The sequence below is a fragment of the Phoenix dactylifera genome, chromosome 1, assembly GCF_009389715.1.
Source record: "Phoenix dactylifera cultivar Barhee BC4 chromosome 1, palm_55x_up_171113_PBpolish2nd_filt_p, whole genome shotgun sequence".
In the NCBI taxonomy this organism is placed as follows: domain Eukaryota; kingdom Viridiplantae; phylum Streptophyta; class Magnoliopsida; order Arecales; family Arecaceae; genus Phoenix; species Phoenix dactylifera.
The window spans coordinates 34620617-34640601 of record NC_052392.1 but is presented as its reverse complement, the minus strand read 5'-3'; the positions used below and the strand labels follow the sequence as shown (position 1 = coordinate 34640601).

Here is a 19985-nt window from a genome sequence, read left to right as displayed (position 1 = left end):
GATCGCAAGATGACACTCGACCAAACAAAGTCTCTATCAAGAAGGTAGCTAGGCAACGTCGATGAATCATAGAGATTAAGGGTCCACAAGGAGGTCGGTCATGATTCGCGACAAGCAACTCATTCTCAAATGAGGATTTTCAGGCTCCAAATTTATAGCAGAACACTTCTTGAAATGACCATTTATTGTGGTTATTTTGGAATAATGCAAGATTATAAACAAATTAATTAATGCATATGTTTCTGCTGGGGAATTTAATTTCTTTATTCTTGCAACTTAAACTTTTGGTTAGTAAATCACTTGCAACAATTTCCATAGGAAGGCAAAGACAAGAAGAGGAGACATTGTAATTGGCACTCATCTTTACAAACTACAACCGGGTTGAGTTGATGGTAGTTGCCACTATAGGACTTCTCACCACATACTTCCCTTTATCATCCACCCAGCTTAATGAACCACGAAGCACCTCATCCGCTTTCTTCCCCATCTGGCCCACCATAATGAGAGCGAAGCTTTTCTTCTCATACTTCTCGTGAAAAACTAACTTCTCGGGCATGACACTGATTGCAATCCCCTTCATAGCAACCACCTTGGCGTTGTAAGTCACCACCGCATCTCCCACATTTGTCACCGTCCTTTGGAACTCTTGGACAACTTTATAACTGGGAGCAGTCTTGTTAGGATTGAAGAATGCAATGAACGATGGATAATTGAGATCTAAAGATGCATTCGAGCAATCGAATGAATAGGTCTTGGTGATCATCTTTATCTGCTTGCTGGTATACTTCATGGCACATAAGAGTCTCACGTAGTCGTCGGTGCTTGCATCATAGATAAGACCAGGATCGAGTGCCCTGTTGGGCTCAATCTGACCGGACCCGATAGCCAGCGGAGTCGCCACCGGCCGATCGGCATATCCCATGTCTCTAATTGGCATCATGGTGTTGCCCAAATTGTTTGCGGTGGTCACCAGTGCAGATCGAATCGCCGCAGGGCTCCATTCCGACCTTACACCCTTGATCATTGCAGCTATGCCAGCTGCATGAGGGCAGGCCATGGATGTTCCTGATATGATGTTGAATGGGCTATACAATTCATGAGACCTGACGAACCCTACCGATGAATTCTGCGCCCAAGATGCTAGGATGAGGGAGCCAGGAGCCACAATGTCTGGCTTCAGCACGGTTGGGCAGCTCGCCGAGGGCCCTCTGGAGGTGTAGAAAGCCGCCATGGGGGCAGGCTTTATGCCCAGGATGGTCTTCCGGAATCTCAACATGGCTCTCGGGTCTGCGCTTTTATTTATGTACTTCAAGATGGTCTTGCCATCTTGAGGCCTGATGATAGCCCCGGGGAATGAGAATTGCACGTAATAGTCCTTCAACAAGGATGCAGATATGAAGAGGGCAGCATCCACTTTAGCAGACTCAACTTGGAAGGTGGCAAGGTCGAGATCCTTGGCATCACATACTACCATCTTGTGACGCGCATTCTTCAGCAAGGTTTCGTTGCCACAAGACCCCATGAACACCAAGGGCAATGCATGATGCCTGGTGGAAGGTGGCCTTCCAGGGTACAGTGATTGCCCGATGATGGAGCTGCCATCTCCGAGATCGACGATGCCGGCGAAGTCCCGATCGACGGTGGCGGCGCCGATGGTGGTGACCCAGGGGGTCCCGTTGTGCAGGACCCGCAAGTCTGGGCCCCTGTTGCCCGCCGAGGTCGCGACAAATATCCCCTTCTCCATGGCGGCGAAGGAGGCTATGGCAATGGGATCCTTGTAGAGGGGGATGAAGTCAAGGCCCAGAGATAGGGAGATGACATCCACGCCATCAGATATAGCTTGGTCGATTGCGGCAATGATGTCGGACGTAGCGACTCCTTCGTCCCAAAGAGCCTTGTACATGGCCAACCGCGCACGGGGCGCCATCCCCCGGGCCGTGCCGGGTGCGTACCCGAAGAAGGACGCGTCGGGGACATAATTTCCGGCGGCGGTGGAGGAGGTGTGCGTGCCGTGACCGTCGGTGTCGCGCGGGGAATTGACCGCAATGGTGAGGTTTGGGTTTGCAGCGAGCAAGCCCTTGTTGAAGCTTCGAGCTCCGATGAGCTTCCGGTTGCATGCCGAGGAGCTGAAAGTAGTACCTTGCTCGCAGACACCCTTCCATCTGGCAGGCACGTCGGTCATGCCGTAGTCGCTGAAGCTCTCGCTCTCGGGCCATATCCCGGAGTCGACCACCCCAATTATGACGTCCTCGCCATAGTTGGAGGCCGGCCACAGACCAGAAGCTGAACTAAGGTGGAGGAATTCGGGGGTGTGGGTGGTGTCGACCGTCACCGGCATGTCGCGGTAGCACGACAAGAAGCCATGTGATCTCTTGAGCTGTTGGAGCTGCAATGGCGAGAGTCGAGCGCTGAATCCATGAATAGCATTGTCATAGATGTAGATGAGGTTGGAGGCTGCAGAGATCGAGTCGGAGGTGGCGGCGGCAGAGACGACGGAGGTATACCAGCTGCGGTGGCCTGAGAAGGCTCTCGGCATGGCTGATAAGTCCATGTGAACAATATAGGTGGCAACTTCAGCTGATATTGGTATCATCTGTGAGGTAAGTATGGCTATTGCCATCCACACATAGTGGAAGGACGACAGAAGTGCCATGGTGGTGTTGTGGCGTCACATAGATTAAAGGGAAGCGTCTGTGCTATGTGTATATAAGGAAGAGCAAAAAAAAAAAGCAAACAAGGGAATACTATTCACCAAGTAGTTGGGTGCTTTGGGTCACATTGCTACAAGCCAAGAAGTCGAACGCGGGGAGTGGGGAATACTATTCACCGAGCTGTTGGGTCCCTAGCTTGGGTCACATTGCTGCAAGTCAAGAACCAAAAGTGATCTGGAGGAATAATATAAAAACGGTAATCAGGTAACTACTACATGTAGTTCACGCAAAAATGTTATACGTGTGGTGTGTAGCAGCAGAAGAAGAAGAGAACGAGAGGGAGAGGAAGAAGGAGAAGGAAAAGAAGTTGAAGCAGAAGAAGAAGGAGCAGGAGAAGAAGAAGAAGGAGGATGAGGAGGAGAAGAAGAAGGAGGAGGAGGAGGAGGAGAAGAAGAAGAATAAGAAGAAGCAGGAGAAGTTGTAGAAGAAGAAGGAGGAGGAGAAGAAGAAGAAGAAAGAGGAGAAGAAGAAGAATATGAAGGAGAAGGCCAGAGAAGGAAAAGAAGGACAGTATCGTGCTTAAATGGCCATGCTCAATACATTGTAATAAAATGGATCTCAAGATGACACTCAACCAAACAAAGTCTCTATCAAGAAGGTAGCTAGGCAACGTCAATGAATCATAGAGATTAAGGGTCCACAAGGAGGTCGGTCATGATTCGCGACAAGCAACTCATTCTCAAATGAGGATTTTCTGGCTCCAAATTTATAACAGGCCACTTCTTGAAATGGCCATTTATTGTGGTTATTTGGAATAATGCAAGATTATAAACAAATTAATTAATGCATATGTTCCTGCTGGGGAATTTTCTTTATTCTTGCAAATTAAACTTTTGGTTAGTAAATAACTTGCAACATTTTCCATAGGAAGGCAAAGACAAGAAGAGGAGACATTGTAATTGGCACTCATCTTTACAATCTACAACCGGGTTGAGTTGATGGTAGTTGCCACTATAGGACTTCTCACCGCATACTTCCCTTTATCATCCACCCAGCTTAATGAACCATGAAGCACCTTATCCGCTTTCTTCCCCATCTGGCCCACCATAATGAGAGCGAACCTTTTCTTCTCATACTTCTCGTGAAACGCGGGGAGTGGGGAGGAATAATACTATTCACCCAGCTGCTGGGTCCCTTGGGTCACATTGCTGCAAGTCAAGAACCAAAAGTGATCTGGAGGAATAATATAAAGACGGTAATCAGGTAACTACTACATGTAGTTCACATAAAAATGTTATACATGTGGTGTGTAGCATTTTATATATTGCTCCATTTATACCATATCAACCATATGCCGACACTTAAGAAGCAATGACAAAGTTTCATTTGATTCTAAATTCAATTCTAAATTCAAAGTTTCATTTGATTCTAAATTCAATTCTAAATTCAATCACAATACTAGAAATTATTACTTAGCACATGATGCATGTGTTTGGTGAATTAAGAAAACAAATATTTCAGATACTAACTCGCTCAGTCCATTCCATGGGGCATTCTCTGTCGGTGGTTATACTCTTTTGCATTAATTTCTATCTCTATCTATGGATCTCATTCATTTAAAATACAGATCACTAGGCTATAACAATCATATATAGTTATTAATCAAGAATGCTAATCTCATAGAATTATTAGTGTTGTTCAATTAAAATAATTAATTGATTGAAGTTACACAAGATGGTTTTAAAACTACTGTTTTTCGTGGTCCAGACTCTGTCTCTCTGTTCATCCTACTGCAGCTGGCAGCATAATACAACGGACCATAAGACATCAATTCACTGTAACTTAGACTTTGAGTGCATAGGATCTATTAAAACTAAGGTGGTTGGCCAATCACCATTAGATTGTCCTATTTTTTGGACATGCAACAACTCACACAACACGGTTGGAACGTCATGGACATAGTCCAAGTTGGGACCGCTAAAAAGTTTGGATACGTACAAAAAGGTGGGAGCCCGCTGCATGACTCACAGCCAGCCTGGTTTGCACCTTAGCTACACGCATAGCCAAGGCACAAGGCAGAACCTTAGAACTCTGAAAACTGGGCCAGGTTATCCAGAGCTTATAGTTAACCTATTTGCAATTCGTAAGTATCTCCTTAAGTGACAAACCCTTGATGCAGCCAAGGCTAACAGCAGGTCAGGTTTCATGAGGTTTGTGACTCATGACTTATTCCAGTGCTTACATAAATGGAATCAAAAGTTCGAATCCAATCCTGATTCAATTTAACTTAAGTTGCATTCGATCGTATTAAGGCTTATTATTATCGATCCATTGTGTTTTTCAAGTCTAATCAAGTCGAAAACAACCCCAACATAAGTCTTAAAAGACATGTACCATGCCACTTAATTGTATCCATATTCGATGATCCATATTCGAGGGTCACAAACACTGCGATAGCCGAGTGGTTGCATCCCTCTTCCAATTGAATGGGATTCTTTGACATATTTACTGCATTTATGTATCCGATCTGCAATGCAGTAGAGGTCGAAATTTCAATACAAAGTTAGTCCGAGTGATTCCCATTCGGGTTCAGCTAGGTCGCATTCGATCGGTTCAAAGAGATACTGATCAATTCAGTCCACTTGCCCTTGGCCTTTATGGTCTGTGACCAACTCTCCCTGTCACAAAGCAATGGCATTATCAATAAGTAGGGTATGCTGCTTTGATGCCCATATGATCTGAAAGCACCTCTTCTACTCTACCTCCATGAAGCAATGACATATGCAATAAAATAGAATCCTTAGTTTTGACCGAGCGCTAGGCAACAACTAGAGCCGTGATTCAAGCAATCTTCCTTCAGAGGGACCACCTCCGCTCGTCTCGTCTTGTTACAAGATACGCCCACCTCCACCATATAAGATGTGACTTTTGGTAATTCCCACCAGCTAGAGCCCTGATGCAAGCAATCTTGGAATTTTTTTGATAACCTTACAATCAAACCAAATCAATTTTACAAGTTAGGCCCATAATTTCCTAATCTTAATAAATTTCTAAAATAGTTTTATTCCATTTATATGTTTGTTTTCTAGCATTCTTATGTTTTTCTTCTTTTCCTCCCTCTCAAGACCCTATTCATTCATTTCTCTCTCTGATATTCACTTATTGAGAGAAATTTTTTATAGAATTATCAAATATTATATAATACTATAGATACACATAAAATGTATGTATGTATGTATGTATGCATGTCTGGTTAGCTAAGAGTGAACTAGAAATTATGGTCTCCCTATAATTAAGACCCTATTCATTCATTTCTGATATTCACTTAATGAGAGAAATTTTATATAAAATTATCGAATATTATATAGCACCATATGTATACATAATGTATGTATGTCTGTTTGTCTGGTTAGCTAAGAGTGAACTAGAAATTATAGTCTCGAGCCTCAAACAACAGAACCAATAAATCAGTTAAGAGCTTGGGCTTCGCAAGACTTGACTCAACAATCCTACTTTGAGAAGGGGAGACATATCTAGATAAAGAACGCTATCTAGTAACCAATAATTGGACACTGGAGAGCATCAAAGTGGTGCAAAAGAAAGAAACCCTAGTGGACTTTTCCAACAGGGATTATCTTTTGTTGGTCCCATTTTCTATCAGTGGCATGGTTGTTCTTTTGGTGGGGTTCCCAATCAGCCTCTCTATATGAAGTTTTAATTTATAAGCTTAATTTCAAGCCTTCATATACTAGTTGCTATCAAATATGTTAATATTCATCGCCAGCCTTGTATGTGAATATGTTTATCTTAAACCTTGATGTGCTAGTTGCTGTCGGATATGTTAATGTTATGTTGATGTTCATCGGCGACCTTGTATGTGAATATGTTTATTTCAAACCTAAATATGCTAGTTGTTGTCGAATATGTTGATGTTACGTTAATGTTCATTACCGGCCTTGTATGTGAATATGTTGATTCCAAACCTTGATATGCTAGTCGCTGTCGAATATGTTGATGTTACGTTAATGTTCATCGCCGGCCTTGTATGTGACCTTTCCAACTTCACTAATCAAACAGTTTATCATTTTTAAATCCCATAAGCTAGCTGAATCCTATTGGATACTTTGGATAAAGAATGCCTTTAAGAAAGTGTTAAAAGAATGTCCTAGCTTTTTAATGTGTAACGTTTTCAATTTCTTATAAGCTTCATGTCATCGTCTCTATGAAATGAAAGTTGATATTTTCCTCTAATTGTCATCCAAAACAAAAAAACATGTATCAAGTAAGCATTGTTTCAAGAAAAAAACAAAGTATCTGCTGAGCAAAAGCATACTATAGCTAGCAAGTACTGGAACAAATGTAAAGAAGAATATTGCCCACGATGAAAGAAAAGAAATGATGAGATGTCTCAATTTTACTAGATGTCTTCAAAGGGAGAATGGACAAAAAAGATTGGGATGGCCTAAAGATGTCTTAGTCCATGAGACTTGTCTCATACAAGCTATGAAACTATGCGAAACAAATTTGGGAAGATATTCCTATCTACTAATTACATTAGCTTCTTAGAAGATTGTATTGAAATTAACTTGACATATAATTTATCTCAAAGTTACATAGATATTAATCTATATCTTATCGTTTTTGATCTAGGGATCACTTTTTAGTTAATAATTTCAAATAAATTACTGATTAAGCTAGATCCTCCCTTGTACCCATGGACGTTTCAATTTTTACCATGCGCCCCATTTTTTAATTTGATCATTGTTGCAAGGAATTCTTAGAGACCAGACATCTAGAGCGATGCCATTGGATGTGTCCAGGACACTGCAAATGAATTGGGGGTGACTCATGATCCGGCTTGATTCTAACTCAATCAAATCTCTCCCATTCTGTTTTCGACAGACCATTAGTTGGTTTAGGGTCGAAAAAAAATTAAATCCATTTAGAAAACCATGTCGGGTTTACATTTTGCAATTTCTAATATGACTCGACCCAATTCGCCCCATATGTAGGTCATCTACATTTAGTGCGGGTCAATAAAAATATGTTTGATTTGACCTAAACCTAATTAGCTTGCCCCTCCTCCTTACAATCTACAATCTACAATCGAGTTGAGTTGATGGTAGTTGCCACTATAGGACTCCTCACCACATACTTCCCTTTATCATCCACCCAACTTAATGAACCGTGAAGCACCTCATCGTCTTTCTTCCCCATCTGGCCCACCAGAATGAGAGCGAAACTTTTCTTCTCGTACTTCTCGTAAAAAACTAACTTCTCCGGCACGATCCTAATTGCAAACCCCTTCATAGCCACCACCTTGGCGTTGTAAGTCACCACCGCATCTCCCACATTCGTTACCGTCCTTCGGAACTCTTGGACAACCTCATCACTAGCAGCAGTCTTGTTAGGATTGAAGAATGCAATGAACGATGGATAATTGAGATCTAAAGATGCATGAGAGCAATCGAAAGAATAGGTCTTGGTGATCGTCTTTATCTGCTTGCTGGTATATTTCATGGCACATAAGAGTCTCACATAGTCATCGGTGCTGGCATCATAGACAAGACCAGGATCGAGTGCCCTGTTGGGCTCAATGTGACCGGACCCGATAGCCAGCGGAGTTGCTGCTGGCCGATCGCAATACCCCATGTCTCTAATTGGCATCATGGTGTTGTCCAAATTGTTTGCGGTGGTCATCAGTGCAGATCGAATTGCCGCAGGGCTCCAGTCCGGCCTTGCACCCTTGATCATTGCAGCTATGCCTGCTGCATGAGGGCAGGCCATGGATGTTCCTGATATGATGTTGAATGGGCTATACAATTTATGAGACCCGTCGAACCCTACCGATGAATTCTGTGCCCAAGCTGCTAGGATGAAGCTGCCAGGAGCCAAAATGTCTGGCTTCAGCACAGTTGGGCAGCTCGCCGAGGGCCCTCTGGAGGTGTAGTCAGCCGCCATGGGGGCAGGCTTTGTGCCCAAGATGGTCTCCCGAAATCTCAACATGGCTCTCGGGTCCGAGCTTTTATTTATGTACTCCAAGATGGTCTTACCATCTTGAGGGCTAATGATAGCCCCAGGAAACGAGAATTTGACATATAAGTCCACTTTAGCAGATATGAAGAGGGCAGCATCCACTTTAGTAGACTCAACTTGAGAGGTGGCGAATTCAAGATCCTTGGCATCACATACTACCATCTTGTGACGCGCATTCTTCAGCAAGGTCCTGTTGCCACAAGACCCCATGAACACCAAGGGCAATGCATGATGCCTAGTGGAAGGTGGCCTTCCAGGGTACATTGATTGCCCGTTGATGGAGCTGCCATCTCCGAGATCGACGATGCTGGCAAAGTCCCGGTCGACGGTGGCAGCACCGATGGTGGTGACCCAGGGGGTCCCGTTGTGCAGGACCCGCAAGCCTGGGCCATAGTTGCCCGCCGAGGTCGCGACGAATATCCCCTTCTCCATGGCGGCGAAGGAGGCCATGGCAATGGGATCCTTGTAGAGGGGGAAGAAGCCGAGGCCCAGAGATAGGGAGATGACATCCACGCCATCAGATATAGCTTGGTCGATTGCGGCGATGATGTCGGACGTGACGGCTCCTTCGTCCCAAATAGCCTTATACATGGCCAGCCGCGCACGGGGCGCCATCCCCTGGGCCGTGCCGGGTGCGTACCCAAAGAAGGACGCGCCGGGGACGTAATTCCCAACGGCGGTGGAGGAGGTGTGCGTGCCGTGACCGTCGGTGTCACGTGGGGAATTGACCGCAATGGTGAGGTTTGGGTTTGCAGCGAGCAAGCCCTTGTTGAAGCTCCGGGCTCCGATGAGCTTCCGGTTGCACGTAGAGGAGCTGAAAGCAGTACCTTGCTCGCAGACGCCCTTCCATCTGGCGGGCACGTCGGTCATGCTGTCGTCGCTGAAGCTCTCGCTCTCAGGCCATATCCCGGAGTCGACCATCCCAATTATGACGTCCTCGCCATAGTTGGAGGCCGGCCATAGACCGGAACCTGAACTAAGGTGGAGAAATTCGGGGGTGTGGGTGGTGTCGACCGTCACCGGCATGTCTCGGTAGCACGACAAGTAGCCATGTGATCTCTTGAGCTGTTGGAGCTGCAATGGCGAGAGTCGAGCGCTGAATCCATGAATAGCATTGTCATAGACGTAGATGAGGTTGGAGGTTGCAGAGATCGAGTCGGAGGGGGCGGTGGCGGCGGCAGAGACGACGGAGGTATACCAGCTGCGGTGGCCTGAGAAGGCTCTGGGCATGGCTGATAAGTCCATGTGGATAATATAGGTGGCAACTTCAGCTGATGTTGGTATCATGTGTGAGGTAAGTATGGCTACTGCCATCCACACATAGTGGAAGGATAACCGAAGTGCCATGGTGTTAACGTGTAGTGGCGTCGCTTAGATTAGAGGGAAGCCTCGGTGCTATGCGTATGTAAGGAAGAACGAGAGAGAGAGCGAGAGAGATGAGAATAGATATGAAGTGAATATATGAGGGAAAGGAATCTATCTTCTTCGATCTTATTCACCGGGATCGTCTCATTATAAAGGATACAAGCGCCAAGAGCCAGTTTGGAAATACAATTAGATATTACTATATATGCATATACACTTGCAATGTTTAGGACAACATATAAGGAAGTGTGGGCTGTACAATATTAGTATAATGGGAAAACAATTAGAGAATGTATATTAAGGATATTCTTTTTACACTCCCCCTCAAGCTGATGGTGGCTTATCATCAATTTGCTAAGCAAGTAGTTATGACGATTCTTTGGTCACGTCTTTGTAAAGATATCAGCAATTTGTTCCTTTGAAGAAATATGTGGTAGTGAAACAATGCCCTATTCAAATTTTTCACGAACAAAATAACAATCCACCTCTATATGTTTTGTCCTTTCATGAAAAACGGGCTTGTTGGCAATTTTTACGGCACTTTCATTGTCGCAAAATAACAGAGTGGGAGAAGTAGAAGCAACTCCAAAATCACCAAGGAGTCATCGGAGCCAGACGATTTCACTACACGTAGAAGACATTGCTCGATACTCTGATTCTGTGGAGGACTTCGAAACCGTGGCTTGCTTTTTTGATTTCCAAGAAAGTAATAAGCGACCAAAAAATGTACAATAGCTAGTAGTTGATCGTCTCATATCTTTGCAACCGACATAATCTGCATCCGAGAATGCTCGCAGCTCAAAAGAGGAGGATTTCAAATAGGATAAACCCAAGGTTGGAGTAGAACAAAGATACCGAATAATTCGATGTACCGTTGTTAAGTGCAATTGGCGAGGATCTGAAACAAATTGACTTATAATATGTACGGCATGAGCAATATCAAGACGTGTCACTGTAAGATACAGGAGACTACCAACTACCTTCCTATAGAGTGTAGGATCAGCAATGGCATCTCCATCAGTCCTCCCATATTTGACATTTAGCTCAAGAGGAGTATCTGCAGTTTTTTCATCTATAAGCCCAACTAGATTAAAAAGATCTCTTGTGTATTTGCCTTGGTTAAGAAAATACCCATGGGGACATCGAGAAATTTCTAATCCAAGAAAATAGGTAGCTAACCCAAGATCTTTCATTTGAAAAGACTGGTGAAGAACGTCTTTTAAATTCTTTATAGTTTGATGATTATCTCCGGTTATCAATATATCATCAACATAGACCAAAATGAAAACCCTTCTATGAGTGGTTTTGGAATAGAATAAAAAATAATCATTGTAGACTTTGCTTATATCCAGCACTATGAAGAACAACTTTTAGGGCTCGTTTGGTTCGCAGGAAAAGGAGGGGGGAAAGTGTGGTCAACGGGAAAGTAATGAAATGCCTCTTGTTTGGTTGGAGTTTTCAAAGGAGAGAGATGGGAAAGTTGTATTCCCATGGGAATATGATTCCCACATTTCATGGGAAAGTCTTTCCCATGACAAACATGGGAAAGTTACTTTCTTATGAGGTGAGAATCACTCCTTTTTTATTTTTTTCCCAAAAGGACCCTTCAGCATTAAAGAAGCATTAAAGAGGCATTAAAGACATAATTTTTATTAAGGGCATAATAGGAATTATACATAACTTTCCTAGGAAAGTGGATGGTCAACCAAACATAAACACTTTGGAAATTTGTCACTTTCCCATGGTTAACCAAACATGCCAAAAGTACTTTCCTAGGTATTCTCTTCCTAGGAATCTGATTCCCAGGAATCATATTCCTAGGAGGGAAAATACTTCCCGCGAACCAAACGAGCCCTTAATTTAGAAAACCATGCCCATGGTGCTTGTTTTAAGCCGTACAATGCCTTCTTCAACTTGCAAACTGGATGTGGTGAAGAAATTGGATATCCTAGAGGGGGTCGCATATAAACAGTTTCGGAGAGCTCACCATTAAGAAATGCATTTTTGACATCCATTTGATAGATGTCTCAATTAGAGGTTGCTCCAATAGCAATTAAAGTACGAATGGTGATCATTTTAGTAACTGGAGCAAAGACCTCATCGTAGTCAATTTCATGTTCTTGATTGAAACCTTGGGCGACAAGTTGTGCTTTGTAACGATCAAAAGAGTCATCAGATCTCAGCTTGATTGAATAGACCCACTTGCTACCTCTAATAGGGTGGTTTGGAGGAGCACGAACCATGTCCCATGTGTGATTGGCTTCTAATGCTTCTAGCTCTTGCTTCATAGCTTGATTCCACTCCATACTTTCTGATGCATGCTTGTAGGATCCGGGAATGGAAATTGGATTTAGAACAGAAAATAGTGAAAGACGATCTGGTGGTTTAACATTCCGACGTGAATGTCGAAGTGGTAAAGGTAGTGACAGAGAATGTATTTGTGGTGGAGGATCAATTGGAAAAGTAGCACCTGCATCGCGAGTTGGTGTTGGAGGAGGCATATCAAGGCGAACTGCATTGCTTCTTTCAGATGTTTCAAAATTCTGCATGGTGTTAGAAAATGATGACACGGGAGCAATTAAAGAATAAGATGAAGTAGAGGTAGAAAACTAGGAAAAGTATGGGGTACTTTCGAAGAAGACTACATTTCTGAAAATTCTCATTTTCTTGTTCACCCAATCAAAGCAACGATATCCCTTTTGTGTTTCTGAATATCCAAGAAATATGCACTTAATTGATTTGGCATCCAGTTTCGAATATTCAGAGGTAGGAAGCAGCACATAACAGGTGCACCCAAAAATTTTGAGTAGTTTGTAATTTGGAGAATGCCCAAATAATTTTTCTAATGGAGAAATATTACCCAACACTGTAGTAGGTAATCGATAGATCAAGTAAACAGCAGTTGAAATACTTTCCGCCCAAAATATGCTCGGTAGAGAAGCATGGAGATGCAATGCACGTGCAGTTTCCACGATGTGCCAGTGCTTTTGCTCTGCAACTCCATTTTGTTGGGGTTGATGAGGACAACTTCTCTGATGAATAATTCTTTCGGTAGCTAGATATTCAACAAAATCTTTTGACATGTACTCGCCCCCTGAGTTGGAGCGTAGAATTTTGACTCTTATTAAATTGTGTATGTACCATAGCGTGAAAATACTTGAAAACCTACATAACTTCAGATTTTTGCTGCAGAAAATATACCCATGAAAATCTCGACTAATCGTCAACAAATAACACATAATAGTATTTTCCAGATAATGAGCTAACACGAGTAGGTCCCCATACATCGGAATGAATAAGATCAAATGCAGAAGCAACTTGGTTCATACTTCTAGTAAAAGGTAGGGTATGAACTTTTGCAAGGGCACAATCATCACAAGTTTTATTAATTTCAGATTTGTGAGTAAGTGTATCAGGTAAAACACCAGATGAAAATAAGGAATTCAAACTTAAAGCATGAGGATGGCCAAGATGATAATGCCAAAGCCTCTAAAGTTTGTTTGCAGAATTTATTTCAAAACTAGAAGGAGCAAGAAAGCATCTAGGAGAAGTTGATGATGTTTTGAAGTCCAACACAAAGAGTTCCCCATTTTTACGGCCTCTCCCAATCACCTTTGTGGTCCGTAGGTCCTGTATTACACAACCAATGGAAGAAAATGAGACGAGGTAATTTTGTTTCACAAGTTGACTAATTGAAATCAAATAAGCAGATAGCTTGGGCACATATAATACATGGGAAAGAAATAAAGAAGATGAGTCAGAAAGAGGAATTGATAATGAACCAATTTTTTTGACATCAAGGGATTGTCCATTGGCAACAAGGATTCTCTCATCTTTATCATTTGGCACTATTTTCTTAAATAGATCTAAATTTTCAGTCATGTGGTGTGTAACACCAGAGTCTAAGATCCAAGAAGTTTTAGTATTAAGCTTACCAAAACCAGAAGCATCAAGAGCTTATATGACTTGTTAGAGAAAATCTGATTGGAAGGTTTAGATGAGACCTCGGATGAAGTAGTTTGAGCATATGGATCATCACTTGAAGTTGGAAAGGCAGCATATGCTTTGGATGGTTCTCTGCGTGGAGGCCACTTCTTGCATTGTTTAATCAAATGTCTTCTCTCTTTGCAATACCTACAGAAGAGATTAGTGTTGATATTTGTAACCCTCTTCTTGCAATGACTCGCTAAGTGCCCTAATTTATGACAAGAGTAGCATTCAACCTTGCTTATGTCATGCTCCTTTCCTCTATATGTACTAGCAACAAGTGTGGCATCAAGAGATGCATCTTTAAGCAAAATAGAGGAAAGAGATTTCAAACGAGTCTCTTCTGCAAGTAATTCAATAACCATTTTGTCAAGGTCACACTTCTTCCACGATTGAGTATGGATACCCTGACATGCTTGAACTCTGATCTCATTTTCATTAAAAACTGATGAGAATGAGAACGACGCCGTAATCTGCGAACAGTTTCGACAACAGCTTTAGGAATGTCAGCATCAATCATATCCATCTCATTCCAGATCAGCATCATTGCAGAATAGAATTCCTACACACTTTTAGAACCTTGAGTCACAGAACTCAACTCTTGATCAAGTTGATATAATCGAGCCTCATTACTTTGCTGAAAAATTAGTTTAAGATACTCCCACATATCTTTTGCAGTAACTAAAGGACTCAAGTTTACAGTAATAGAACTTTCTACAAATTCCATAATCCATGTCTTTATTCTAGCATTATTCATCACCCATTTTGAAATAGATCCATCTTTTGGTTTTTGGACACTTCCATCAACATAGCCCCATAGTTCTTGTCCTTCCAAGAAGTTTTGAAAATAGGAAGACCATAAGAAGTAAATTTCACCATCTAGCTTAACAGTATAACGATGATTCTCCATTGGAAAAGAGAAGAAAAAAGCTGAGAGGAAGAAATTCACCGCAAACGAAAGTAACGCCGAACACAAATCGACAAAAGGAGAGACCACAAAAAGAGAAAACCATGCTCAAGACAGCCACAAATTACCAAATTATGATGCCGAATATGAACAGGCTGATTTGATGAGAGAGATTAGAACCATGCTCTGATGCCATGAGAATAGATATGAAGTGAATATATGAGGGAAAGGAATCAATCTTATTCACCGGGGATCGTCCCATTATAAAGGATACAAGCAGCTCTGCCAAGAGCCAGTTTGGAAAACGTTACAATTAGCTATTACTATGCATATACATTTGCCATATTTAGGACAACAAATAAGAAAGTGTGGGCTGTACAATATTAGTATAATAGGAGAGAGGAGGCATGACCCGGAGGAGAGGTGGGGGGGCGTGGGAAGGCTACTTGATATGAGCCCTTTTGGTGGAGAGAACTTGCTACAGGTCAAGAATGAAGGTATTCACCAGGTTATGGAGAGTCGCATTGCTACAAGTCAAGCTACTTGATATGAGCCCTTTTGGTGGAGATAACTTGCTACAAGTCAAGAATAGATGTATTCACCCAATTGTTGGGTGTAACATTGCTACAAGTCAGGCTACTTGATATGAGCCCTTTTGGTGGAGAGAATTTGCTACAAGTCGAGAATGGAGCTAGGTATTCACCAAGTTGTTGGGTGTCACATTGCTACAAGTCAAACTACTTGATATGACTCCTTTTGGTGGAAATAACTTGCTACAAGTCAAGAACGGATGTATTCACCCAATTGTTGGGTGTAACATTAGTACAAGTCAGGCTACTTGATATAAGCCCTTTTGGTGGAGATCAACCTGCTACAAGTCAAGAAAGGAGGTATTCACCAAGCAGTTGATTGCTACCGGTCAAGAAGACACCGGGGGGGGGGTCTTCGCATTGCTACAAGACAAGAAGTCAAGAAGAGGGGTGGGGGGTTGGGTGCTTTGAGTCACATTACTACAAGTCAAGAACGGGGGCATGAAATATACATATGATTATTTCGTTGATGGATTTACCATATAGTTTCTTTTAAAACACATGATCCATCAAATGAGAGATCCATGTCTGTGTGGCTAGGTATGATGAAGGCATTGCAAAATTTGTATGCTTAAGAAACAAAAGTGATCTGGAGGAATAATATAAGGACAATAATTAGGTAACTACTACATGTAGCTCACATAAAAATATTATACAATTGGTGTTAGATTAGTAGTGTGTGGCATATTATTGCTCCATTTATACCACATCAACAGTATGCTGACACTTAAGAAGCGTTCGCAAAGCTTCATTTGATTTTTCTGAGTCAGATCTATCTATATAGAACAGGGAGGCTATTAATTCATTCGCATTACTAAAAATTAATATTTAGGGTATGATGCATGTGTTTGGCGAATTAAGAAAACAAATATTTCAGATACTAACTGGCTCAGTCCATTCCATAGGGCATTCTCTCTCAGTTGTTATACTCTTTTGCATTAATCTCTCTCTCTCTCTCATTCATTTAAACTAGGGATCACTACGCTATAACAATCATATATAGTTATTGAACAAGAATGTTAAGCTCATAGAATTATTAGTGTTGTTCGATAAAAATAATTAATGGATTGAAGTGACACAAGATGGTTTTAAAAGTACTGCCTTTCGTTGTCAAGACTGTCTCTCTGTCCATCCTCCTGCAGCCGGCAGCATAATTAACTCACAGAAACTGCTTAACAACGAAGCATAAGACATCAAATTCACTGTAACTTAGACTTTGACTGTGTGGGATCAAAACCATAGGAACTATTAAAACTAAGGTGTTTGGCCAATCACCATTAAAACTAAGGTGCTTATACAACGCGCGTGTAACGTCATGGACATGGTCCAAAAAGGTACGTGGGAGCCCGCTGCATGGCCCACAGGCAGCCTTAACCGCACGCATAGCCAGGGCACAAGGCAGAAGCTTAGAACTCCAAAACCCGGGCCAGGTTATCCAGAGAGTATGGTTAACCTATTTGTAATTTGTAAATATCTCCGCAAGTGACAAACCCTTAATGCAGCCAAGGCTAACAGCAGGTCAGGTTGCATGAGGTCTGTGATTCATGACTTATTCCAGTGCTTATATAAATGGAATCAAAAGTTTGAATCCAATCCTGATTCACTTCAACTTAAGTTGCATTTGATTGCATTAAGGTTTATTATTGTCGATCCATTATGTTTTTTGTCAAAACCCGGATTCGGATCCGTGATACGGCCGTGCTATTGCCGACTACCGCCCACAATAGCATGAAGCCTCATGTACGAATAACAAGATAGTCAAGCTGGTCAACTTTTATTCATATAACATCTCCAGTGTAACTTACAGGATAGTTCAAAGTACGGAGCCTCTATAAGCATTTTAAGTACACAACAGTATGTTTACCCCCCAAAAAAGAAGAAAACCTGATGCCAAAAAGGTGTCTCCAGGTGCTATCATTGGCGGTAGTCTGAAAGAAAAATATAAATAAATGGGTAGTTAGTAAGTAATCATGCATAATCTTATTGGATCAAATATAATACTAAGCATTTTTAAACAATGTTTGAGAAGCTAACAAGTATATCATATAACAGTTTTTCATACTAAAACATTCACATTGAGCCAGTAAATCAGTGTATGTACCAACATATCTTTTCATGAAAAATGCATCGTGAAACTGTATGCCGGCATGCCGTGGTTTAAAATCTACACTCTCAGATTTATAGCTACAACCGTACTTAACTCCCACGATAGAAATCGTATGCTCAGTTATTTTTTTTACTGGCCGAGGCCATACGCTCAGTTACTCTTACCCACTAACGGGAGCCATCCATAGCATCTAAGAGCTCATAAATAGTACTTTTTACAAATAGTAGGCATAGATAGAGTGAAAACACATTGACGGCAATCAACATCTGATCTTAGGTTTATACCACAAATACTGCACTTATAACATCATAATTCATCTCATACATAATTCACAATGCATGAATAACACTTTAAAATCTTTATAAAACATGATATATACATGATCCATGAATTAATAAGATTAAGGCAAGTTATTTACCTTTAATTTGCTTTCCAATTCCTTAAATCCAGGTAACAAATCCTCAATCACCTAAAATAATATCATAGGGATCACATTATTTCTTGTTACATCCAAGGATCTAGCCCAAGTCCAATTTACCCAATTTTGGAGCATTTATGCTTAGTTCAAAACTAGATTGGGTCCACATAGGCCAATTAAATTTTTAATTGGGGGATTGGGCCTGGTTCATGATTGGGTCTAGCCCTTTCTGGTCAAATTGGGTCTTCTGATTAGGTCATTAGGCTCAGCCCCAAGTTTACTTGGGTTTAATTTTTAGTTCAGGGTCAAGGTGGCTCGTTTAAGCTTGAGGCAAGGTCAGCCCAGGGCCAATTTGATCTCAAATTAGTTGAATTGGGCCTGATCATATTCAATCGGGTCTGCTAAGACTAAATTAGCTTAATTAGGTTCAGACCCACTACAATTCGGGCTTAATTAGATTCAGATTTGACTTAATTTATAGTTTAGGCTCATCCAGTCTTAACCCAATCTGATTGGGCTCGGATTTAGTCAAATTTGGCTAAACCGATTTATAGTTTATTATACCTAACGGGTTTCGAACCTGAACTTGAAGCCGACCTGTCAGGCCGGACCCGTTAAGAGTCCCATTATTTCCAGAGGCTTCTCGCCTCTTCATCTCCCTTCCCTTTCTTCCTTCGTCTCCATCGAAACCCTAACCTTTTCTTCCCTCTTTCTCTCCTTCCAACCAAAACCTATGGCCTTCTCCTCTCCTCCTTCCTTTCCTTTGCTCCCACCCCGACCTCCCTTGCTTTCCTCTCGTTGTGCCACCGGGGGGTGAGCCTCTCGGCTTCCGCCGAGAGATGTCTCCCACCTCGGAGCAGCAGAAGGAGCAGGGTCAGGAGCCCTGGACCTCCTCCGAGGTGATGACGGAGGAGTTGAACAGGGTCCCCGAGGTGGGACCGTCGCCCTCGAGCCCCCCAGACGAGACCGACTCTCCCTCGGCCTGCAACCATTCCTGTGAGTGCGGCCGAGGGGTGAACTTCCTCAAGGTGGAAGCAGTGAGGGAGGGAGGGGCTAAACCCCCTCCGAAGTGACGTCCAAGGAGGGGTTTAGTCTCCCGGGACCTCCCTTACCTCGACCCAACCACGGCGGAGGAGGAGCACCACCGGGACCGAGAAGGAGGCACGAGTGATCCAGGTATGACCCTCCCCCTTTTCTTTTTCTTCCTTTATTTTCTTTCATTTCTCCTTTTTTCTTTTCCTTTTTCTTCTTCTCTGGTGGCGCCACCACCTCCTTGTCGGATGTGAGGCGGGGCTTGGCCAGGGCCTGGCGACCCTGCGGCCACGTCTGGTGCCTTAGGGCAACCACGGCTGAGCCTGTGGTGCCCTAGGTGCCCACAGGCCAGGTCCAGTCAGCTCTTCAACCAGGCCTGGGCCGAGCTCGGCTGAACTCGCCCAGTTCCACAATTTGGGTCTGGGCTGGGAATAATCATTTGACACATACAAGAGGTCAGACCTAATTGAAGCGAACCCTGTTGCTCGCGATGGATGAAGGAGAAGACTTCCAATCGGAGTCTTCTTCCTCCTCCATTTCTTGCGAAAATCGCGGATACCCAGGCAATCCGAGTTCGAGTAGAACTCAAGGATTACGCCTATTTATTCCTCCTTCCTCCTCCTGACTCCATCGATGAAGACTTAGATCAAGCTGCCGATTTTGAGTTTCAATTCCGAGTTTCTTTCTTAGATAGTTGCCGAGAAGAACCGTCGAATGCTTCGCCGGACTGAGTGAGCTATCAGAATGGCTTGAAATAGGGCATTCGCTATTTTTTTCTTCTTTTCTCTTTGTTTTTGTCGACCGCTGCTGGCCACCATTACCCATTGTCGCCCTTGGTTGTCTCTTGACTGCACGACAAGCGATTGATCGCCTACTGTGGTTGAAAGAGAAG

General features: G+C 42.7%; 2 protein-coding genes across 2 annotated transcripts; both read right to left on the bottom strand.

Moving 5' to 3' along the window:
• Positions 1-239: 239 nt before the first annotated feature.
• Positions 240-3060, bottom strand: LOC103704382 (subtilisin-like protease SBT3). Its single transcript, XM_008787643.4, has one exon. It carries the CDS (start codon positions 2651-2653, stop codon positions 371-373), a length of 2283 nt encoding a protein of 760 aa, XP_008785865.2. The 5' UTR covers positions 2654-3060; the 3' UTR covers positions 240-370.
• Positions 3061-7751: 4691 nt separating this feature from the next.
• Positions 7752-10034, bottom strand: LOC120112333 (subtilisin-like protease SBT3). Its single transcript, XM_039131379.1, has one exon. The coding sequence runs from the start codon at positions 10032-10034 to the stop codon at positions 7752-7754; it is 2283 nt and encodes a 760-aa protein (XP_038987307.1).
• Positions 10035-19985: the final 9951 nt, after the last annotated feature.